Source organism: Impatiens glandulifera, chromosome 7 (genome assembly GCF_907164915.1).
Source record: "Impatiens glandulifera chromosome 7, dImpGla2.1, whole genome shotgun sequence".
NCBI classification, from domain to species: domain Eukaryota; kingdom Viridiplantae; phylum Streptophyta; class Magnoliopsida; order Ericales; family Balsaminaceae; genus Impatiens; species Impatiens glandulifera.
In genome coordinates, this window is record NC_061868.1 from 4,404,576 (window position 1) to 4,429,453 (window position 24,878).

General features: G+C 30.4%; 2 protein-coding genes across 4 annotated transcripts; both read right to left on the minus strand.

Annotated features, from left to right (window-relative positions):
* Positions 1-1,240: 1,240 nt before the first annotated feature.
* LOC124945809 (developmentally-regulated G-protein 2) lies at positions 1,241-10,239 on the minus strand. 3 transcript variants are annotated; one of them, XM_047486309.1, is made up of 12 exons: positions 10,197-10,239; positions 9,420-9,519; positions 8,931-8,998; positions 8,749-8,825; positions 7,747-7,927; positions 7,545-7,601; positions 7,305-7,379; positions 6,550-6,669; positions 3,903-4,073; positions 2,147-2,260; positions 1,902-2,072; positions 1,241-1,518 (listed from the first exon to the last, which is right to left on the minus strand). In XM_047486309.1, the coding sequence occupies exons 2-12, from the start codon at positions 9,487-9,489 to the stop codon at positions 1,423-1,425; spliced, it is 1,200 nt and encodes a 399-aa protein (XP_047342265.1). In that variant the 5' UTR covers positions 9,490-9,519; positions 10,197-10,239; the 3' UTR covers positions 1,241-1,422. The 3 variants fall into 3 exon arrangements, with proteins under 3 accessions (XP_047342265.1, XP_047342264.1, XP_047342263.1); XM_047486308.1 differs by having other exon boundaries at positions 10,167-10,222; XM_047486307.1 differs by lacking the exon at positions 10,197-10,239 and adding an exon at positions 9,984-10,149.
* Positions 10,240-11,782: 1,543 nt separating this feature from the next.
* Positions 11,783-19,298, minus strand: LOC124945120. The gene is made up of 9 exons (XM_047485498.1): positions 19,104-19,298; positions 18,776-18,906; positions 16,465-16,639; positions 16,139-16,236; positions 14,754-15,485; positions 14,019-14,156; positions 13,612-13,905; positions 13,471-13,524; positions 11,783-12,107 (listed from the first exon to the last, which is right to left on the minus strand). The coding sequence occupies exons 2-9, from the start codon at positions 18,890-18,892 to the stop codon at positions 11,931-11,933; spliced, it is 1,785 nt and encodes a 594-aa protein (XP_047341454.1). The 5' UTR covers positions 18,893-18,906; positions 19,104-19,298; the 3' UTR covers positions 11,783-11,930.
* Between the last annotated feature and the right edge of the window lie 5,580 nt (positions 19,299-24,878).

A 24,878-nucleotide genomic window follows, 5' to 3' on the forward strand; every position in this document is an offset into this window, starting at 1 on the left:
TATGAAGTTTATGCCAACTAAATTCTTTTTAACTTTAATTTGTAAGATTTAATCAACATCAATGCATTCTTCCGCGTAACCGATGATGGAGTAGTCGAATAATACAGTTCTAACAACTTGTTAAAACCGACAATCAAATATACTTAGATTTTTTAGTGGCTGATAATGGAGGCACTCTAGCATTGATAGGATAGAAGCATAACTTCTCAACCATATGAATGAATTTAGACTAGGTTATAGCAACTAGCTATATATCTAGCTAGAGATTGTTACTTGCCATTGAGGAGACATGATAGAGGTGTGTCCACTTATCAGTAGAGACAGAGGAATTCATTCATCTAAAGGCAGCCCCCACTTGATAATTACTTTGTCAAACCATGTGGTATGATTAATTTTTCTTATCGATATAACCACACTAATCATGACATCTGTAGGGATGATAATAGAGCGAATTGAGTCTTATCGAGAATGGTATTCTCATCTGGTTTGGTTACTTTCGGTGTTATATCTCTATCATAACCGACACATCGTGACTATTGATTTGAGAGAATTCGTACGGGGCATCATTTTGAGAAATGTTATTTATTTATATTTATTTTCGCTTTATTTTGATATATATATATATATATATATATATATCCAAATGGTATAGTAACCTCCAAAAAAAAATTAAGTATGAATAACCTTTTTTTTCTTTATATGATCCTTAAACAACCACAATCTTAACTTCCATTAGTTTATCACTATAAAAAGCTAGCACAATCACATAATACACTTTCATTTCCACGGATTATTCTGAAAGTTATAAATAAGAAAATTAAAATTGAAAATTTATTTAAAATTATTAAACAATTATATATTCATAAAATTTGGGATTTTATTTAAAATTATAAAAATTTACTTTTATATATCATTATTATATTTATAATTAAATATAAAATTAATTTAAAATATAATAACTATAAACACTTACAGAAGTTAGAATTATAAGTTACATTTATTTGAAGAAAAAATAATTTTATTTTTAATATGTAAATATAAATTAATTTTATTTCTATAAAATCGTAAAATTAAAATAATTTATAATGATAAAATTTTAAAAGTTAAATTTATATTTTAACTGTTGTAACAATAGAAGAATATTGTAAATGATGAAAATAAAAAAAAAATAAAGAAAGGATCATAGTTTCATTGATGTTTTGAAGAATAATTAAATTAATGCAACATTTGTCAAAGGAGATCAAGTCAAGCATAAGAAAACTTTGTAAAATAGGAAGAAACATGGCCTTGTTAGTTAATGTTATACATTTTACCCAATACAATAGAAAAAGTATATTTAAGAATAGTCTAAACAAAACAAAACCAAAACCAAAACTTATTCTTAGGTTGTGATGATCCGAGGTCTGTCGGTTTTGTATATTATTATGTCTTCAAGGGAGCCTTCTTCTCCCTGTCCGAGATACGAGCAGGAGCATTCGAATGAGATTTGAACCGCCCTTTCCCTCCATCTTCCTTCTCCTGTAAAACATCAAGTAAAACAATGCCATTTTAAAACATTTTTAAAGAGAAAATAAAGGGTTCATTGGCCTCATTTGAAAACACGGCCTCTAGATAGAACTAGATGAAACATTTTAAGTGAAAAGTGAATGAAAGAATGATTTTTAGATCATGCTAACAAATAGATTTTTTTTATGGCAATGTTAGAAAAGAAAATGTCCTTCCTGAAAGGATCAATATCATCACTTTTTTCAAAACTAGTAATGATAATTCTAGTTTCTTTAAAAGGATTGATTAATCGAAATAGCTAACCATATGCCATTAGATGCCCAAGGAGGATCTTGCAAATATATGAATACACTATCAATTTTACAAGAATTGTAGAGTATGAATTTTAGGGTTACCTTTTTCTTAACAATCTGAACAACATCTTCATCCTGAAGTAGATGGCTGAGACCGCAATGCTGAGGATAATGCCTTGCACTGATTCCCCACACTAACACATACTTCACTTCCTTCACAAGATTCCTGTGAATGTGGTTACAGAAGTCTTCGACAGTACAGCCACCTCTATCCTACATACCAATCGAAAACAATATATTTTAAGACAAAAATACCCATGATATATAGAGAGGCATATTTGACTTACGGCTGAAAGGACCACAGGATCGCTGAAATCTGGTTGCTGTCCTTGTGGTTTTGTATAAACTCTCACTAGTCCCATCTCGTCCCACATCTTTGCCAAAAGTCTATCAAGATTCAGCTGTTCAGGCAGCACAAAAGCAAATCCATTTTTACAGAAAAGGACTCATAAGTTTCAAACAATGTTTGAACAATCCAAGCCAAAAGAATCAACCATTTTCATAGAATCACTTTTCATAAGTAAACTGTAACATAAGTCCCTATACATTGAAATAGATAAACTAGAATGCAAACCTAGGAGCATATTTGTTATCACCTTTTATAAACGAAACATTATCTGAAAAAATCTTACATTTGTAATGTTTGACAAAAATCACATTGATATAGTAACTAATCTGGATCTTGATCCAAAGCATAATTTGGAACATGATTTTTATATCAAATGAAACCAAAAATCACCCTATAATCTTAGATCATATCTAAAATTCTAATTCACATTGGTTCTACATCCGATTCATAACTAGAGAATTTTTCTGGTCCTGTGCTAATTGGGGCTAAGACCCTAGAATACTATTGAATCCTTAGGTTTCAGAAACCAAATGAAAAAAAAAATCATTTCAATGAGATTTTACCAAAGATTGTCACAAAATATCCATATTCAAATAGATTCATAATTATTATAACCAGCTAGCTAACTAAAATAAAGAACAATAATTATCTGATTAGGGTTAAGTCTAGTGGCGGGAATAAAGTGACAGTTATAATGTAGTAGTATAAATAAAACGGTTAGTTGTGAAGAGTGGGTTATGAAATAATTTAGTTGAAAATTCTTGTTAGAGTTTCTCTCTCATCCCCATTGTATTCACCCTAGCAATTATGGTTCTATCTCCTTCCTTTGATTCTTCACTCCTCATCTCAATATAATTTGTTTATCCTTTTATGTTCAAGATTTATACATAATTCCACTACAAGGTATAACAGTCTTCATTTCAGGCCATTTGAAACACAAATATTTGCCTCGTATCACACTCATACACAAATGATGACAACACACAAATATTCACCAACGTTAATGAGTGAAGAAATAAATTACAGAACACCAAGAACATATGTAACATCATTTTCTTTTCTTTTCTTTTCTTTTGAGACTAGGGTTTTCCATGGACAAGGCTAGCAAATCATCCCACCACCATGACCCTCTCCTTTCAATCAAGGTGCTTTCAGTAGGAATCAAACTTAAAACCTCAAATTTAAGTTCAAGACTCTACCACTTAGCTATCCTGAGTGGTCATATGTAACATCTTTACTATTGATTTTACATTCAATATGGCAACATTCAGCTCTTAGCCAGAACTCCGAACAAAATGATTCATAGATTTCTACACCAAAGACAGCATTGTGAAAAAAAAGGAAATACGTGGGAATTTCGTAGAAAGGCATGTCATCACCCTAGTCCTAATCAATGAAATGGTAAGTGAAAATCCATGGCTAAACCAATATTTCAGAATACTTTTGCTAGTTGGTTAAGGCCTTGTTTGATGGATGCTTTATCTCGTCATCAATCAATCATTTAAATCATCAACAAAAAGACTACAATACCCTTTAACATTTTAAAATATTAAAGGCAAAGGATTTTTTAGTCATTTAATCCAAATAACCTCAAATAATCCAATTTTCAATCAAACAAGTTTTCTTCCAAGAAAATGGTTTATTTCAAAAAATATATATCAAACAAGCTTTAAATATTGACGTCAACTACTAACCTTCAAATTGCAACTAATGACAATAGAGTTTGGCTGTCGGGCTAATCTGTCAACATCATCAATACCAACAACATCTATTTTGTTATAGACATACACACACTTCATGTATTTACGGTTTCCCTCAATAACATCAATAAGATCATCCACTGTAGCATCTTCACGAAATAAAAGCTGCAAGAAAGGAGAGGCAGACATCAGCAATAACTTCCTGATAATTGATAAACTATAATGATTTTTACAGTTTGGATTCAAATAAATAATTAATTCAAGACAGAAAATACATATGGAACAAACCCACCAGGAAAAAGAAACGAATGAAGTTGATAACCCAAAGCTTTGAATTGCTTGGAAGGGAAGTGGAGTTCTATATGCAACAAGTGGCCAAATAATGGTGTGGAAGCCGTGTCCAACAATCTTAGGGTTGATAGGAAGGAGAAGAGAGAGAACAAGAGAATTTAGGAGAGAGACTAGACTTTCTGGGAAATATTTTCATATATTCCCTTCTTTTATTTCAGCTCCCCTTTTATAAGAGTAAAGGGACAGTTGTCCATTAGATTCTAACAACTTAGAGATGGCATAACTGTCTGTCTCTATTTTACATGTACGTCATCCAGCTGTCTCATGGTCCCCTATAATCGAAAGAGTCATTCATTTATAACCCTAAAATACCGCAACATAGTGTTTTCTTGTAAACAGTCATGCCATGACAATATTACCTGACAGTATAACTATGGATTTGAAGAATACTCAATGCCTCACATTCATTTGTTAGTCATGTTTGAAAAGATACACACTTCCAAAAATAATGTTGGTAATGTACATGGTATAAGAATCAATATATATGGAAGAAAATAAATCTCATAATTCATTAGGTTCACCCTCATTTTCTGCTAACACTCTCCCTCAAGTTGACGCGAATGTTCTGATAAGTGTAAGAGTTTAGGCACACATGGACTCATGAGAAGGGGCTGAAAGATATATATGCCTTTGGGTTAGTTTCTGCAGTAAGTTGCAGTCGAGCCAGCCATCTGATATCAGTTAGTTGTTAGGTGAATCAGAACAATAAAAGTAGAATTCCAACGAAGCTATCGAACGAGGAAGATGGAAATGGTTGAAGGAGTCCAGGAAAATACTTATTGAAGATGTCCCAGGATTATACATAATTATAATTTTTTTTTTGAAAAGATCAACTTTTCAGTAATCGAAGATAAACGCGAGTTGTGTTCATAAAGTTTCAACGGAAAAGAAAAAGAAAAGGCGTGAAGAAGGAATCCCATGATCCTTTCTTTTCCGAAACACTTTCCTTGAAAAGTTCTTCTATTCCTATCATTTCAAATTGTCCACCACAAAATAAGGGGAATGGACCTCAATCAGCATCAATATTCCCTACTGTTCCCCAATCAAGTCATTTTCCCCAAAAATTCGAAACTTTAATAGGCTCAAATGTCTTTAGCAAGATCACAATGAAGAAAAATGTGATTGATTGATTCCTCATTCTTTCCGCACAGACAAGATTGGTTTTCCATATGAAAATCCTTTCTGTTGAGCTTTTGAATGGTGAGAATCCCTCCATGAATGACTTCTCAAGTTCAAGTAAGAAGATTTTGGTCTTTCTTGTTCCTTCTTTGGCTGCTCCCCCAAAACAAGAAGGAGATCTTTGAGGGAATTTTAGCTTTCCAAACTTCCTTCTAAGGGGATCAACTTGAGTTGGTGCCGGGGTGTATGAGTTGCAGATAATGCTAGTTTGGAACTTGGGGGAACCAATTAAGGAGAACTCATCCTTCGTCTCGTGGAGGATCGAGATTTGGGAGAGTCTCTCCTCGAGTCGAGCAAGTCTAATCTCAACATCATGTAGATTATACATGATTATCATCTTTTTACTAATACCAATTATCAATTCATCTTAGTATTATCTATTACTAATTGTATTTGTCACATTAATATGGAACTGGTGGAGGGTGCTCAGCCACATGTCATCTTTTCATATGTTGTCTTCAGGACACAAGAATTAGCTGGTGGATGAGAAGCTGCCTAGAATATGAGTCGTGTTGATGTTCTTTTAGCAATGGGTGAAATGGTGCCATACTTCTGAGCCAACAAAATGAGCCTTAAGACAAACAATAGTCCATTAATTGAACACCTTTTCCCATCAGATCAGCTACTTTTCCACCATTTGGAAACACTTCTTGTTTTCGTTTTTGTATGTAGATTCATTTCTTGTTGTTTCTGTATGTGGATCCGTTTCCAAATACAGAAACGTTCAGAAACTAAATTTAGTAAGGGAAATTCAGAAATTTATTTTTGTTTTTGTTTTTGTTTTTTATCTGGAACGGAATCAGGAAAAGCATTCAGATACAAAAACAACAAGTGTTTCCAAATGGCGAAAATACCCTAAAAATCTACTTCCCAATAAAAGACAAGGGCATTGTGCTCACTTAAAATTCGTATAGTAACATGTGTCTATGTGAAAGTTGTTGTGATCATGAGTTTCAGGAAAAGTTGTTTATTTAATTCTTCACATGGAATCTTTAACACCATCCTGTAAGCAAATATTGCTTCTATAGTGATTTTGACAATTAGTTCTAAAACGTAGAGGATGATAAGATCATCAAAAAGTCAAATGATGCCATGTAAAGTGAAAGAATACCTCTGCATTATGAATCTTGTACTCATGAAGAATTTGGTAACAAAGCTTCTCATCCACATGGGTTAAAGTCATTGTGCTGTTGAAAGAAATGCCCCCAGTTTTCTTCCTCTTGAAGTATATCTGTCAGTTTGAGAAGCATGGTTTAGATGTAGAGATACTTTAATGAAGACTTCAAACAAACATGGGTATCAAAATTGTTGATCGAAATCCTGAAAAATCCATATTTGTTATATTTGCCAAAAATCACAATGATCTACAAAGTAATGTGATAATTATCAAAAAAAAATAATAATGTGTTGATGATAAGGAGAAAATCTTTAAACCAAAGATGCAAAAAATTACATAATTTGGATCATCATTCAAAAATGATTTGTATACCAAATTAAGCAACAAAATCGCATTATAATATGGATCATGATCTAAAACATATCTTATACCAAACGGAAAATCACTTTCAATTTTAACTTTGGAGAGGTTCAATGAGATTGTGATTGAGATTTATTAGTTCCAAATAGGCTCAATGTTCGCATAGCTTGACCTACTCAACTAAATTTCCACAATAAATTATAAACTGGGTTCTGCCCGATTAGCTCTTATGAATGAAAATGAAGCCTACAAACAACTAAGTATTTGCATTGTTTAACCTACTCAACTCAACTGTCTCACAATAAACTGGGTTGTTCCCTATCGGATTAACCTCCAGTGAATGAATAAAAAAAAGGTCATTTGGGAAACCAGTAACAGAAGAAACTTACCTGAGGTGGTCTCTTGTTTAACCGCAGGCCTACAGCTTCAAGTTCCTTTGTTAAAATTTGCCGATGTCCTTCACTCTAACAACATCAAAATTAGGTTCTAAGTAGGTGAAATGAGAAATAAGCAATGCTGTCATATGAGACTGCTAAACTTAAAAATAATTGGTAGTGAAAAAATCTACATAGACTCCTGACAAGCATACACTTACAAATAAATAGCAACAGCATGAAATAAAAAAGTACCTTTGAAGCATCAAGAACCATCAAAACAATGTCTGATGACTTTGAAACAGCAATAACCTGTAATCAACAACAATTTTCAGTAAAGTTCTATATCATGTGAGAGATGTTTACAGGTAGTAGGTGTCTAGAAAACTACAGACCAAGCATACTACTGGATCACTTATCTGTGAGACAGTGAATAGCAGAATACAAAAGATATTACCTGTCTACCACGTCCTTTCCCTTCTGATGCACCTTCAATGATACCAGGAAGATCAAGCAATTGAATCTTGGTATCATTGTAGTGAATAATACCAGGAATGCAGGTAAGTGTTGTGAACTCATATGACGCAGCTTCTGATTGAGTTCCAGTTAATTGTGTTAAAAGAGTTGACTTCCCCACACTGAACAGATACGGACAAAATATAGAGGGTTATAAACAATAAAATGCAGAAATTTGATGAATTATTCCACTTAGGAGAAAATGAAGTCCAAAGTCATGGAAACCCCTTCCAAATAAGGGAAAAGCAAACTCAAGAATCAAATGCTAATATGAACACAAAAGATCCAGGTAAAGATTGTTGTAAACTTGGTCATGCAACAACAGCTGAACTTACAAGAACAGAAGTAGCAGTCAGATTTACCACTCTGTTTGCACATGTCAAAGTAAATTAAATGTATTGTTCCTTTTTTTCCCCTACACTTTGCTTATTTTCTTGAGAGATTTAAACTTACCTGAGAGTTGGGAATCATGTTTGTAACCAACAAACCATTTATTAGTTTCAATTTCTTCTCAACTATCCTACTCAAAATAAAAAAGAACCAGTCAGCAGCCATTTTCGTTTAGGACATGTAAAGACATCAAAATTACACATCCTTTTTAACAAAGGACTAGAAGAAGAAGAAAAATCTAAAAGAATGCTGATCAATATAACTTTCTGTAGATAATTCCCTGTTATTATCATTATAGTTAACTGTTAGATATGATTATTTGTCATATTAGGAATTAATTATATCAAGGGGTAAATGTTATCTAGTTTCTAGGGATTAATATTAGGATTTGAATCTCCTAAACTCTAGGAATTTGATTTCTCTCTACAGGAGATGTAATTTGTATTTATACCAAACCCTAATACAGACTTTTCCAAACAAAACAACCCTAATAGGGAATAATATACAACACTTTTTCATCTTCAATCTTTGATTTCTACACTTCATTACTAACCTTGGGAAACCAATTAATGCAACTCTTCCATGACCATATTTTGTAACTTCAAAACCTTCTCCAGCTCCGCTAGAACCCTGGTTGATACCAAAACATGGTTTTCGAGTGAGAAAAATATTGAATGTAAGCTGGTATTAGGACATAAATAATTTTAAAATGAATAGATATATCCATGTACAGACTTTTGGAGGCTCTAATAGTTGAGTTCTCAGCTTAGCAATCTTTGCCTTCAGCTGACCAAGATGGTACTCTGCATACATACAAAATCATAGGCATGTCATCCAATAGAAAGGAATAAGAATTTATTTATTTATTTTGCTAAGGAATAAGAATTTGCAAGGCTCTTCATTACAACTAAAGCAAAACAACTGTTAAAATGAATATCCAAGAACACAGTACTGACATGTATTAAAAACTGAACTAGAGATATAACACGTTTTTCATTTCAAAAGGAATAATATTTCTAGTTTCATACTGCATTAAATTACCAGACACGCACTCCACTTGAAATGACAAAGACTTGATGGTAAACAAGGATAGTCAATAAGTCATATGCACACAAACATCATAATTAATTCCAAGAGGAGAAAATAATAAAATTGACATATTTCAATTAAGTAGGAGCATAAACTAAAACATTCTAGAGCAGCTAACAGTTATTCATAAACAACCTGTAGCCTTATTTTTCTGAGTCCTAGCCATCTCGAACTCAATCTCTTTAATCTTCTCGATGATCCCCATTTTCTCCTAAAACAATTTTCAACAACCTGACTGCTCACATAGAAATAGGAATCATCAGATGTTTATAAGTGAAGCAGACATTCTGATTACAAACACCTCTAAACACGAGATCAAATATTAAAATGTTTTATGAAATTGTCACAGCCAATAATCAAATCCATAAATCAATCATTGAACATACAAAAAGATGGCAAGATTATACAGCCAACCCTTCAGTACTAAACAGTAAAGATTGAGTTTTTAGTAGTACTTAGTCATAGTTTGTCATCACCCTTAAACCACAATCAGATACAATCTTTGGGATCTGTAATAAGATGGAAAAAGTTCATTTTTTTTCTTACCCATTTCAATTTTACTTTTACTAATCCATCTATTCTTCATTGTAGTGAAAAATTAAAACTATAAAAGCAGATTCTGATCCATTACCAGATAGAGGAAACATAATTTGCCTACTATTGATACAAGTCACTAAAGTAGTAGCATAGAAATCATACCTAGAGAATCCAGAATCAGTTAAAAAGAAGGAACTAAGCTCTTCTCTAGTTCAATCTTCTAGAGTAACGAATAATTTACAAAAAAGGACGGAAAAATTAACAATTAGCGATGAAAAATGATGAAGCGACAAGACAACCGACAATTGGATTGATAATCCTTTGAAACAGTAAAGAGATGCTTACGATAATGGTGAGAGAGGTAGAAGAGAGCACCTGAGCAATACAAAGAGAGAAGAAGAAGATTATTGGCTTCGAAGAATGCAACCCGAACTCGATCCAGAGATACGGGTATATATAGTTAGGGTGCAAAGCTGTATTCGGATCCGCCCGTTAATATAATAAATATTAAATAAAAGTTCACTTCATCTTAGGTTTTTCAGGATATTTTTAAGATATTTTTTTTAAAAATTGTTTGATAAAATAAAATATTTTTTTATTTAAAATTTAATAAAAATAAAATATAAATATTTTATTATTTTAATTAATAAATTAAATAATTTGACAATAATAACGCAAGACATAAAATATCTTTAAAATAACCAAAATAGTTCATGATTAAACAAGTTTTTAGAGATATTAATAAATTTATATATTTAAATTCAAAATGTTATTTTATTTGATATTTTATTAATAATTTATTGGAAAAAAAATAGTTTTATCGTTCAATAACAACATTTTTACTTTTATTATCACTCTTTAGTATACTGTTATTAATCGATTAAATATACATTTTTTGATTGTGTTGAAAGAAAGATCATATATTAAATCTTTTAGATTTTTTAGTTGAAAATAAGTTTGTTTTTATTTATCTAAATTTGGATATAAAACATTAACACTATCTAGGGATGTAAGTGTGGTTTGAGAGTGTTTGTTTGCAAAGACGTTCTATTTGGAAAAATATTTTAATCATTTTCATCCTGTCGGAATATCATCCGATACTATTTATATAATATTTAAAATATTTAATTGTATTGATTATTATTTATAATAAAATAAGAAAACGCAAAAAAATATTATATTTGTCATCAATAGTAACTGTTTGTCTATTTGAGAAATCCATATCGGTAGGAAAAAAAATCCAGCATAACTTGTCTGGACTGATTTTATGCCTAAAATCTCACTTCCATTTCCAGAGAAAAATCTAAATTTCAAATTAGTATCTTCTTTTTATTTTTTCTTATAAATAAAAATAAAATTAAGAATAAAAAAAATTACAAGAGAGGTTATGTGAAATATAACTTTAAATTTATTTATTTTTATTGTCACAGAATATTGACAATAAAAAGTTTTATCACATGATAATAAATTGACACAAACATTAAACACATATTAACACAACTTTTGGCACAATATCCAAATAATCAATAAAAAATACAGAAGTTAAAAAAAATTTAACATAAGATGCACACAAACAAAATCCCATCACAAAATTTTTCATTTTTTCTCAAAAAAAAATAAATAAAGTAAAACTAGAGTTCTGACAACATAGCAGTAGTAATAATAATAAAATTAAATTAAAAAGTGATTTTAACAAGAATAGTGAAAAAGAATTCATTGAATATCTTGACCATCTTTGTAAATTTTTCAAATCTTATAAGAAAATTTCACTTTAACTTTAACAATAATTAACTCAATTGACAAAAGTCTGGTATATAAATGAAAGGTTTCTCACCAAGAACGACTTAAGTTGAAACACATAAAAGTAACAACTTCAATACAAAAAAATTAAAACATAGTAATCATCCACAACCGGGCTAGCAATCAAAGAATTTATTCAAGAGATCTACAAACTTTAATGCTAAACCAAGGTAAAGATATAATAAACTATAAAATCAATAACAGGTCTTACTTAATGAACATAACATTTGTACAGATAATAAAGTTTAATAAAGTTTAGGGTTTAGGATTCTCAAAACCTTTTCTGTAACTAGTCCTTCATTAACAAAGCTACAAATATCCTACTCTATTTTCACACACATTTCTATTATTAGTACCATATGTAACAACCTTTCTCGAACTTACTAGATATGGAGGAACCTGTTCCTGTTTTTCAGCCAGATCTTTTACTTGCAACAATATAGAAGAGGGGATATGGACCGATCCCTGTTTTCGCGAATTTTGTATCTGCATTGCCATCAAATGGAGGAGCTATATAAGGGAAAAGGGATATAAAGAAAATGCAAAATTAATATGCTAATTTGGAATTACCAACATGCCCTTCTGTTAATTAATACATTTCCGTCAAACAAAATAATTGAGAGGTTGTGCTTGGTTATATTTGTAAACGAGTTTAAAAGAGGGAAAACAAACATTTTTAAGAATTACAATTTAATGTCAATTCATATAGAATTGGAATTCTATCAGTTCCCGACATCCAAACACAATCTAAAATGTGTTCTTTTCATTGTCTATCAAAGGGAAAAATCAATTTCTGGTGTTCATCTACTATCTTTTCCATCTGTTAGATTCTTACTATCTCAAGAATTAACTTAAATTGGAACACTTGAATAGTAGGAAAATAAGCTCATTTTGATTCCCGAACTTGCATCAAAGTTGTTTGCTTCATTAACTTTAAAGATTATTTTAAATTACTACCCACGTCATTATTAGTTAACTCCATTATGTTTTTTGCTATGCACTTTAGAAAGAGAATAATATATTAGTCAAGGATTGCAATTAAGGAAGTACAACAATTTAAGAACTTAACTGAGTTAAACAAACAAATAGTGACAACAAGAAGTAAATGAAGCTTTAGAAGTTCAAGTATTTTGCTTTTCTGTTTTCTGTTTTCTTTTTTTCCCTCCCCTATTTGTATAACTATTGAACGCTTCTTGCGCTACTTTATCTAATGAAAACATTTTTTAATAAAAAAAGTTCAACAAGCAAAATGAGTTTCTTTCCTACCCCATTTTGGAACACTTATTGTTTGTGTTTCTGTATGTGTTCCAGATACAGAAGCATAATTAAATTCATGAATGTGCCTAACTAAATTTAGTTTCCAAACGTTTCTGAATATAGAAACAGATCTGGATACGAAAACAATAAGTGTTTCCATAAATGTATTTATGAATCAGTTTCTAACTAAATTTAGTTTCCAAATATTTTTTATCTGAAAATGAATCCATGTACGAAAACAACAAGTGTTTCCATATTGTGTTCCTTAAAGATAGGTAGCACAAATATGCAGAGCGGCCCTAGGGTAAGCCCAAGCCCCACAGGCTTAGGCAACCCCAACCCTCAAAAAAGAAACTATTATATCTTTATTTTAGTAACAGGGAATTTAGTCTAGTGGCATGATTTTTACTTTAGGTGTAAAAGGTTATGAGTTTGATTCTTGAATGTCCATAATTTTGACTTTTTTAGTATTTGGCAACAAAAAAATTGGGATCGGACTAGGGCAACCCAACCCTCAGGACCGGCACTGCAAATATTATGGGACGAAAATTTCAGTTCATGACATAAACTCATAGGTAGCATAAATACTCACTGCTTTCTCTCCACCTGACTGGAAGCTAGCTTTCAACAGATTCCTCCATTTATCCTGCAAAACAGAGGTGTTGTCAATTGTTACTTAAGCCTAAGCAGTATAGAGATGATCATGAAAAATTCCCAGATATAGCATACTCACTTTAAGGTCTACAGCAGTTCGGTGAGGAAATGATCCAAAAACAAACCGTTTTATCTCAGACCACCTACCAACACCATAATCAGAAACGCCGTCAACTAATTTGATCACCTCAGAAAGAGTCCAAGGTCGATGATGTTTCCTCCTCATTCCACCTTTGGAAGTGGATGACACGGCAGAGTAATCATCAAAATTATCCTCAGATGGATCCTCTTGCTTCAGATCAATATCCATCTCTTCCGAATCTGACATTTCTTCTACTAAATATTGCTGATCTTTCTGTGCTTCGGCAATAAGCTATATAAAACACATATAATAATTGTATGAAAATATGCAGAAAAATAATTGGCATCAAACAATGTCCATTGTCAGTTCCAACTTCCAAATCAACAGATAATGTTTCTACTCACGGGCTTTCCAATGCATTCAGGGGTTAGTTTGGCCTGGTGGACTTTGTTCATTGCTGTCTGGTCGTGTTCTGGGAGGTGCACGCCAAGTGCCTTGTTAACATTTTTTTCTGCCATGCCCACACTACCCGGTTCGAGTTTCTATAGCCAATTTAAAAAACATAAGTTAAAATATCACATTTGCACTCTGCTTGGTTCATAGCCGGTATTCGAAGTGATACCAAAATCGGGTAAAGGTGATTTGATAGAACTCAATGTCTAAAGAGGATTCAAGTTCCAGTTAAAACATAGGACTCGTGAGACAACTACTAAGTAGATTTTTTTTATTTTGTAACTGGGGTGTTCGTGCATTTCGCACACTTGGACTAATCTTTGAAGGAGGCTACCACAACAACCCGCCATCATGACCACCCACTTCTATCTAGTGCTTTCAATGAGAACCCCTCAGATCTCAATATGAAGGCCCCTTAGTCCAAGTCCTTTGTACTGAGCTACCCAAAGTGGATAACTACATTCATGTGTAAATAATCAAACTAGGTTTATTTCCTTTTATTTTATTCTCTAATTTATTTCATGAAGGCCCCTTAGTCCAAGTGTTTGGTCACAGCTACCCAGAGTGGGTAAGTAGATTCATAATCAAGTCAAAACACAACTCGAGACAACACTACTGCTTAATTGAAGTTGATAATTCAAAATGTATTAAGCTAGATAAAAAGAACTTCATGGGGTTAATCTTACCATAAGAGCCATGAAGTTCTCCCTTGGACGGCTTCTTCGAACACGGCAAACATATGGAACCTGAACACCTGAACCACCCAGAGAATCTTGCCTGTATTTTTCATCCAGCGAGATCAGTTTCACATTAGAAACACCTGCCTTTTCCTCTGATAGTTCCTCAATATATCGTTTTGTTGGCTTTCGAACTCTTTGAATTTTTCTCTGCTCTACAGGAATATCATCATTAAAAGAGTCACTGTCTGAAGAAAGGACTTCCTTTCCAGAGACATTTTGTGGATTCTTTATTTGACGGTCCCTGCCAACTGGTAAACCTCCACATTTCTCATTCAGTGGCTCAACTAAAGCTTCCTTAATAAGGCTGCTAACTGCGTCTTTAATACATCTTTCGTTACCCTTCTTTATTACCTTGTTGCCTTTAATCACAAATCTTGTTGTTGAAACATCGCAAGAATTAGTCAACCCCATGGAAATCCTCTTCTTAAGCCACTGTTTGTCTTTGACAGATGTTTCCCGTCCAAATGCTGCTTTAAAAGTTTCTCGAAGTTCCTTGACTGATAAGTTATTAAGGCATATTTCACCTTGTAACATTGTGAGATCAGGTCTCGAGCTTCTACAAGAAGCAGAAGTTGACACATCCTTGACCACTCCAACTGAAAGGTTTGACGATTCTCTAGCATTTGCAGCCTGATTCATACAATTGGCACTTCTTGCTGCTAATGAAGGAACCGCTTCCTACAAAGCAGTTAAAAATTGATACTTTTTATCAGTTGCAGGAAACACAAAAGATAACTGAATCAGCAGGGCTACCCCTTATCCCATCATCAATCAAATCATTAACCAAATTACCCATACTTTATGTTTTATAACATTTTAAATATTAAAAGAAAATTATATTATATTCATATAACCAAATAATCCAAAAGATAGGATTATTTCAAAAAATAAACGACATTAAACAACCCCCAGGTCTCCACAATAAAGCACAAGCTCGTATATACAACTCTCATTTTAATAGATTTAAATAGTCATCCAAAGGAATTTAACATGATGAAGTAATGCTCATGGATAAATAAACTCACCAGAGCAAAAACAAATGGCAGATATAACAGAGGAGGAAACATATATGGTAAATAGTAATGCTGGCTTCCATTAGTAGAGAAATGGCCCCATTTGGAAACACTTTTTAAATTTACTTTTGTATACAGAACAAAAATAAATTTATAAATGTATGTTTGTGTCTGTCTCCGAATAAGTTTAGTTTCCAAATGTTTTTGTAACGGGATACAGATCCAAAAACAAAAAAAGTGTTTCCAATTCCATTAGGGTCAATATTTTGCTAAACTTTGAACTCAAAGAAGAAGAAAGATTTCCTATGCATACAGTACCTTAAGATGGGAATTTGGTTTCCCCAAGTTTTCCATTGTGTCAGGTTGAGAGTTAGGTCTTTCTGCATCTACTTCCAGCTGCTGAGATTTTAGTAAACCTGCCATACATTTCCAAATAAGAAGTGGATGCAAACGCTAAGACAAGCTACAACTAATTCTTCCAACCTCCAACTTATAAGAAATGTTACATGTTCTCTTTGCTAGTTCTCAAGAACAGCAAAAACAAATCAATAAACCAATGTTCAGAACCATCCAGAGCCATATCATAAAGAAGGAAACTTTAAAATCTAATTGAAAGCATAGAGATTAAAGACATGAAAACTGACATTCTGATGATTCAGTGTGACATTTTCCAGAAGAAACTCCATCAGCCATAATGGATCCAATTGTTTGGTCAGTGTTTTCAGAAGAGCGCAGATCGCCCTTGTCTTCTTCAAGCATGTCCGCGACTTCCTTAACCTCATCGTCAGTTGCAGGCACTAATCTCCCGTCCCAGTTCACCTGAGCAGTCAGTAAAAGATGAAGCACAAAAAAATATAATCTATGAATAATAAGCACCTGCTACAACGAGAAGATAGCTAATTGATAATAATAGAAAGGGTTTGAAGTGGTTAACAATGTATTTAATGTGATCAGGTGCTGCAAAGTCAGTGTGGCGTGTTCTAGAAAAGAGATGAGAAACAAACTCTTGAATATATCAATTCCCCTCTAAATGGACTACATCCTACTACTTAAATAGGGAATTACTTAACCACTTATAACTACTGCATAACTACCCTTAACTACTTTTAACCATCTACAACTACCATAAACAATAATAATGTAACAGGACAACCCTCCTTCAGATATCGGAACTCTCGTCCCCTCCCATGAAAGACCTTCCCCACCTTCCTTCATTCAGATTTCCTTTCTCATTCAAGGTTTGCAATCAAACCTACATTAATTGCTTCTGAAACTTTTGACCAATTGGGTCATAATAATCCACCACAATTAGCAAGATGAGAAACAAACTCTTGAGTATATCAATATCCCTTTTAACCAACCCGGTTCTACACGCAAGAGGCGGTAGACCGGCTCTGAAACCAATGATGCGTGTTCTATAAAAGGGGTTTCAAGGGGATTGTGGAAATAGTCAAACTAGTGTAGTAATTAAGCAGTGGTTAATTATTAATGGAACCAATTAAAGTAGTGGAGTAATGGTTGGCTACCCTTTATCTTTATTTTAGAAAAGCACGTGTAATTTCACTCAATTTAATATAGAATTTGGGGAAGTTTTATCGTTCACCAAATCTCTCTAACACACACACACTAATTAACTAGCTTTTCTTAAGAAGAAGAAAAAGGTAAACTTTTCATTAATGGAAAAACAGTGAACCCGAGAAGCGTTCAAAACTTACAATGAAAGAGTCAAATCAAAATTTAACTAGTAATTGACCTTTTCAAAAAACAACTAACTAGTAATTGATCTTTAATAATAACATTCATGATATTACTATAAATACTATCGAATATATATCAGAAAGTCCCTAAACATGCAACGTGAACTCTATATCGTTGTTACTACGTATCACTTTCACATGTTTGTTGACATGATGCTCCACCATAGCGTTGAAATTGCGCAAATTCATCAACACCTATGTCTTACCATGTAACAAATAAATCCATGTCACACGTGAATAATCATCAATAATGGTTAAGAAATATCTTGTACCACAAAAAGGCGGATACTATATGGTCCCACGAGTCACGATGAATCAACTGTAATGCTTCTAAGGCAACTTAAAAATGTATTTCTCAATTGTTTTACTCTAATGCGAATATCAGTAAGTGTTATTCCATAAACCACTATTTTCATCCAAACATGCACCATTGTGGCACATATCAAATGAGTTATCATCATTAGTATTCACTACTTCTGAAGTCGTAATTCCACAAAAGTAGTAGGGTCTCTTTGTTGCTCACCCGCACCAATCGACATACTCGACGTGCAGTCTTGGGTAGTACAAGAAACAACATAGTGAGCTCAATAACACAGTTAAATTCATCTAATAATTGCGACACAAAGAAACAAACTTGCATGTCAAGCTTGGCACATAAAGAGAATTGTTTAACTTCAACTTATTTTTAAGCAACATGGTTCCCTCTACTATGGCAGCAACATGCTTTCCATTTCGAAGTCCAACTGGACACACCATTATATCTGAAACATCAGCTAAATAGTGTAGTTGTCCCATCATATGATGAGAAGCACCTGTAGCAATTATTTATTGTACGGGTGAATGGTTTCTATTTAAGTTTCCATTAGCTTCCATCTTCGTAGCATTTAAGAAATTCATCAATGTCTTCCATTGTTTATTGCCGAGGCAGACTTAAAAAATACCCTCATCCATTAAGGGAGGGGGAATTTTTTGAGTTGTATTCGTCTTATCAATGAATTATTTTAAATACTTAGCATCATCTCCATGTAAATCATCTGAAAATTTAAAACATCTCATCTTGTGTTCATCTTTGGCTTGAATCATCCATTGTTCAGGTCAAGAGACTCAGAACACCACAAAGGAATGAGATATCTACAGTGGATACTAAAAGACGGTGCATAAATATTAACTCTATCAAACTATATGTTTTCAATCATACCCGAACCAGCTTGTATATAACAGAATCAGCATTCTCCTTGGGTGGAGAAGGAGGGGCAGGATCAGGATCAGTTGATATTCCATCCAATCTAACCTCCTTTGGAATAGCTGCTTCCATGTCAGGTATACTAACTTCAAGCAAGAAAAAGGAAAAACCCAAATCAATTGCATACAAACAAATTCCAACCAAAATCAGATATGAGAAAGTCGAAATCATGTACAACTTATTAACAACAGACGAGTAATTACGTAATCTAAGACATAAACAACCATAATTCACACATGCGAACAAGGTGAACGACGGAAATCGGGAAAATGAAAAGACTTACAGTATCTTATGTCATTTTCTTGTGCGATTGTTTCTGAATCCGTAACCGGAGTTGCGATTATCTTACGGAAAGAGATTGATACTACAGGTAGCTGGAATCAGAGAAGATAATCGAGTTGAGAAGGAAAATCTGCGAATTTTGGAAGTGATTATGGAGCTACTTGAAAGGGTGGAGAAAGAGATGAGAGGGGAGATAATCGCTATTTCATGTTAAGAAATAGATTCGAGCTTAAAATAAAATAAAAATAAAATAAATGGACTAGGCCCCCTTGTATATTGGCCCAAGGGTATGTTTGTTTACAGTATTCTTACTTTCATCTTTAAATTTGTCGAATTATCAAATTGGGACTCTTTCGGATTTCTTCTCTCAAAACTATGAACAATTTAGAGTTATTTATTATTAAAGTTATACAAAACGAAATTTTATTTATTTCAAATTTAGTTAACTTATTATCTACGTGATATTTATAAATAAATAAATAAAATATACATGTCACAGATCCAAGATTCAGAGTTGGGTGGGCTTAAAAAAAATGGAATGAACTTAAAATTTACGAGAAAACTTTAGATAAAACGAATGGATAAAGGTAAGTTTTATTATTTTTTTAATAATTAAATAAACAAAAGTGAATTATATTGAATTTTTTTTAAGAAATTAGGTTAACGTCACATTTCTACCGTAAAAAAAAAATTGTTGGGTGGACTGAACATAGAGAGATTTCTATGGAGACTCATTTAAAATTCAACTTCCCAAACTAGCCTCATTTATTTATTTTATCCCAAAATAGCTCTTTAACTTTTCAAACTCTCGATATATATATATATATATTATTTTTATTAATATAATAACTTATTTTTAAATATATATTATATATTTAATTATTTAAATTATTTTTTTATAATATAATAAATATTATCATCACCTTTATAAATAATTTATATAAAGGTTAAAACAATTTAATATATATATATATATATATTTAATAACAAGTTATTATATTAATAATAAATAATAAAATTAAATAATAAATTAACAACGTTTAAAACAATAAAAATTACTACAAATTATAACAATTTAGAACAAGTAACTAACAATTGAAAGAACAAAAAATAAGAAATCCTAATTTCACAATTCATACCAATTTTTTTTTATTTTTGTAAACAAAATTCAATGTTGCTTAAATTATTGGGTACTTGCTTAGATGGTTCGGGTATAAAAAAGCAATTTACATTAACATATTTGTCCTTGAAATAAATATAGAACATTTTTTCTTTCTCATATAACTTTATTAAATAACTCAAATAAAAAATTACAAATATCTGAAATAAGAAGACAAAACTTTTTTTTTTCTAAATATCATTTATCAAAATTTTATTATCCATAACAATATCACTTTTTCATGCAATTTTTTTTAACTTTTTATGAATGTTCACTCAATTTTTTTTTTAATTTATTTATTTCAATCACACTTTAATATGAAATGCACATTTTTTTATTTTACTCTCTTTATAATTTTCAAAATGATTGTAATTATAATATTAATATAGTAAAATAATAGTTTTTGATAAAATTAACATGAAAAAAAAAGACCATCTATGATCAAAATTTAGATCTTTTCAAATCAAAATTATTCTACTCATGATATAGATTTATTCTAAATTAATCCTAAGATGTTACGTGAAACATTATATTATTCACTAAGGCCTTGATAGGACAATGGATATTCAAAACACTCAAGTTATTTGAAAAATAGTTACCGGTAGTGATTTTGAGGGGTAATAATATTTTTAGATAAAAATATTTAAATAGTATTAATATATAATGATAAAATAAAAAAATAATAATAAATATATAGTATTTTAGTTAATGAGTTGAGTAATATGATAAAAGAATAGGGAATAAATCATGTTTATTGGATTTGAATTATTAAAATAACTCAAACTGACTAAACATAAGTGTATAGAAAGTTAATAATCACGCTGACATCAAATTCAAAACTTGAAAGTATTATTATTATTTTTTATTTTTTAAAGGGTGGCCTTACATGACATTACCCTATTGCATGCAAATATGACGACATTTGGAGGAAAAATAATATAACATAAATGAGTAAGAAATCATGAGAAAGTGTAATTATTTTTTTTACTAAAAACATTGAACATTGATAAAATGCACTGCATGCAATTATTTGCTTAGTTTGAATATAAAATTTTCATACACATTGATTGATGATGTTATATAACTTATATATTTGTATTTAAATTTATAAATGAGCATGATATATATCACATTAAATTGAAATAAAGATAAAATTAATGTTAAATATTGAAATATATAAATAAGGATTAAAGTAAGACAACCATTTACAATGAGATTAGATTTAGTAATATCAAATATATAGAAAATATTTAATTTAATATATGAATTTATAAGGTATTATCTTAAAAATAAAACTTTTAACAGAATTAATTGAAAGATAAAAATTCACTAAGTAGTTAAGTAGTAAGGGTGATTCTAAAATACTAAATATCACGAGTTTAATTATCAATTAAAATGTTTTAAGTTGAAGTTAGAGTTTTTTTTAACTCCAAAATTTCAAAAAAAATATTAGAAATAATATTAAATTAAAATATAAGTAACAAACATTTAAAAAAATGATTAAGATGTTATATTAAATAAAGTTAAATTAAAAGATAAGAAAACATTTCTTTTTTATTATTAATTTCAAATTTTATATATTGAATAAAAAGTATTAACACTTTTTTTACATACAAAATTATAAAATAATCAATTTTTCAATTTGGTGATTAAAGCTAATAGTCATGTATCAATTGCATTTCATGTATTAGTGAGCACGTTTAAACGCAATACAAGCATGGAGAGAATGATTTATGAAAATGTGAGAGTATTTCATTTTTCAAATATGCCAAATTAGATTAGTATATATAAATAAAATTATCTTGAAGTGTTAGCACAATTTAAAAAAAAAAAATCAAATATTCATGTATCAAAACTTACCACTAACAGAGTATTATGGATGAAAAAAAGTCCATAAATTTCTAAACTTCGAGAGGGAGCCAAAAAACAATTTGGGAAGTAAAAAATTTTATGAAAATAAATTTAAGCTAATGAGACAACATTATTATGTCTTTCATATAAAAAAATTTATTTCGGAGTTACTTGAAACTTTAAATTATTCTCACAATTTTGAGTTCCCTAAATTTGATAAAGAGAAATACCAAAAAAAAAAAAAAATAGATTTATTGTTTTTATTCAAAATAAAGCTATAATGAGAATTAACTTTATAATTTTCATTAATTTTTTGTTCTAAATGAGTCCAAATCAAAAAACTAACTGATATATTTAAAATCTCCTTAGATAAAAACGTATTCAAACATAGCACAATGTTGGTTAGTTTACCTCCAATCGAACTGTATATTATTTTTTCTCTTCAAAGGACGCATACATATGCGTTCATACAATAGACAATCGCATCATCTTTTTTATTTACATTTCAGTCCTTAAACTTTTATTTAATTAATTTTATATACTAAACTTATTTATATAATTAATTTATATAAGTTATTTATATTTTAATTTGTTTATATGTTTTATTTATTTATTTATATTTTTAATTTTATCCTATATTTTATATTAAACTTATTTATATAATTTAATTTATTTATATAATTTAATTTATTTATATAATATTTTTTATATAACATAAATTTATAATAATATTAAAATATTAATATTTGGTTGAAATGATAAAAGAGATATAAATTATATTTTTAACCAAACATAAATTGAAATTAACTGTAGATATTATTTAGAATTTATTCATTACATTTGCACGAATATTACGGAATATTACGGTAAAATGTGATAACATTTTTAATTTTATTTTTAACCGTTTTAAGTTTATGGGCGGTGAACTCACAATCCGACCCAAATATTCATTTAATCTCATATATATATATCCAAATTAACCACAGCTCTCGACCAGACAATCCGAACACTTTAAAAATTAAGAATAATTATATATATATATATATATATATTATATAGTTAGTTAAAAAGTTGAACTTATATTGTTAAAATGTCCCGCATTCATCAAATTAATTTGGTGTTGAATTTAAAATATAAAATGTTATTAGCCTAATTGGTTAAAGGGTTGTACTTGTTTTGTTAGGTAGCAAGTTTGAACCATATTTATAGCTTTTTTAAACTTATTTTTAATTGTTTTAAGTTTATGGGCGGGTCAACCATAATCCGACCAAAATATTCATTTACTCTCACATATATATATATCCAAATTAACCACAACTCTCGACCCGAAAAGCTGGATACTTTAAAAATTAAGCATCATTATATATATATATATATTATTTTTAACCGTTTTAAGTTTATGGGTGGATCAACCCATAATCCGACCCAAATATCCATTTACTCTCACATATATATCCAAATTAACTACATCTCTCGACTCGGCAATCCGGACACTTTATAAATTAAACATCATTATTTATATATATATATATATATTAATTAGTTAAAAAGTTGAACTTATATTGTTAAAATGTCCCGCGTTCATCAAATTTGGTGTTGATTTAAAATATAAAGTGTTATTAGCCTAGTTAGTTAAATGGTGGTACTTGTTTTTTAGGTTACAATTTCGAACCATACTTATAGTTTTTTTAATTTTATTTTTAACCGTTTTAAGTTTATGGGCGGGTCAACCCACAATCTGACCCGAGTATCCATTTACTCTTACATATATATCCAAATTAACCACAGCTCTCTACCCGACAATCTGGACATTTTAAAAATTAAGCATCATTATATATATATAGACTAGTTAGTTAAAAAGTTGAACTTATATTGTTAAAATGTCCCGCGTTCAACAAATTTAGTGTTTAATTTAAAATATAAAGTGTTATTAGCCTAGTTTGTTAAAATATTGTACTTGTTTTTGTTAGGTTGCAAGTTAGAACCATACTTCTAGCTTTTTTAATTTTATTTTTAACCTTTTTAAGTTTATGGGCGGGTCGACAGTCAACCCACAATCCGACTCAAGTATCCAAATTAACCACAACTCTCGACTCGATAATCCGAAAATTTTAAAAATTAAGCATCATTATATATATATATATACAATTTTGTACTGTAGATATTATTATCATATATCTACAGTTTTGTACATCTAACTAAACAGAGGCATAAAGTATTACAAATACTATCTTTAAAACTTTAATTTTCCCTAATAACGCTTTAAATTGGAGATATTTTGGTCGTACTAATTTTTTAAATAAATTTATAAAATATTATACCTAACTAAAATAAATCAATCTCAATAGAATTTATTTTCTCTATTGTACACCACTAACTCTTTAAAGTTTTTTAGAATTTTATTTAATTTTTATTTTTTTTTCTTTATAATGTCACAATCATTTTAAACATCAAATCACTCATTTTATCAATTTAAATGGTTGAATTGTGAAATTGATGGCTAAATGAGATTTCAGACCTCTTCTTTTAAACTCTACAATTTGAGGGTCATTATTGTTAAAGTTATACAAAAACGAGATTTTGTCTTAACAGTTTTAAATCCCGTTAACTTATTATCTACATGTGAATGAAGATAGATTTCTTATTTTTTTTTGTTTTTGTTTTTAATGAATGGGCATTTATTATAAAATGTGAAGTACGTGTCATTATTAGTTTTTTAATTATAAATACAACATTATATAATTTTTTAACGAACATCTATTTCTG

Excerpts from the sequence above, each read along its gene's own strand:
- LOC124945809 (XM_047486309.1), bottom strand. The coding sequence starts at position 9,489 with ATGGGGATCATCGAGAAGATTAAAGAGATTGAGTTCGAGATGGCTAGG. Across the intron at positions 7,380-7,544 it reads TGGTTCTTGATGCTTCAAAG|AGTGAAGGACATCGGCAAAT; the intron begins GTACTTTTTTAT and ends TGATGTTGTTAG. Across the intron at positions 4,074-6,549 it reads ACAAGATTCATAATGCAGAG|CTTTTATTTCGTGAAGATGC; the intron begins GTATTCTTTCAC and ends CCTTTCTTGCAG.
- LOC124945120 (XM_047485498.1), bottom strand. The coding sequence starts at position 18,892 with ATGGAAGCAGCTATTCCAAAGGAGGTTAGATTGGATGGAATATCAACT. Across the intron at positions 14,157-14,753 it reads AGAACTTCATGGCTCTTATG|AAACTCGAACCGGGTAGTGT; the intron begins GTAAGATTAACC and ends AATTGGCTATAG. Across the intron at positions 12,108-13,470 it reads AGTCAGGTGGAGAGAAAGCA|ATACAAAATTCGCGAAAACA; the intron begins GTGAGTATTTAT and ends ATGGCAATGCAG.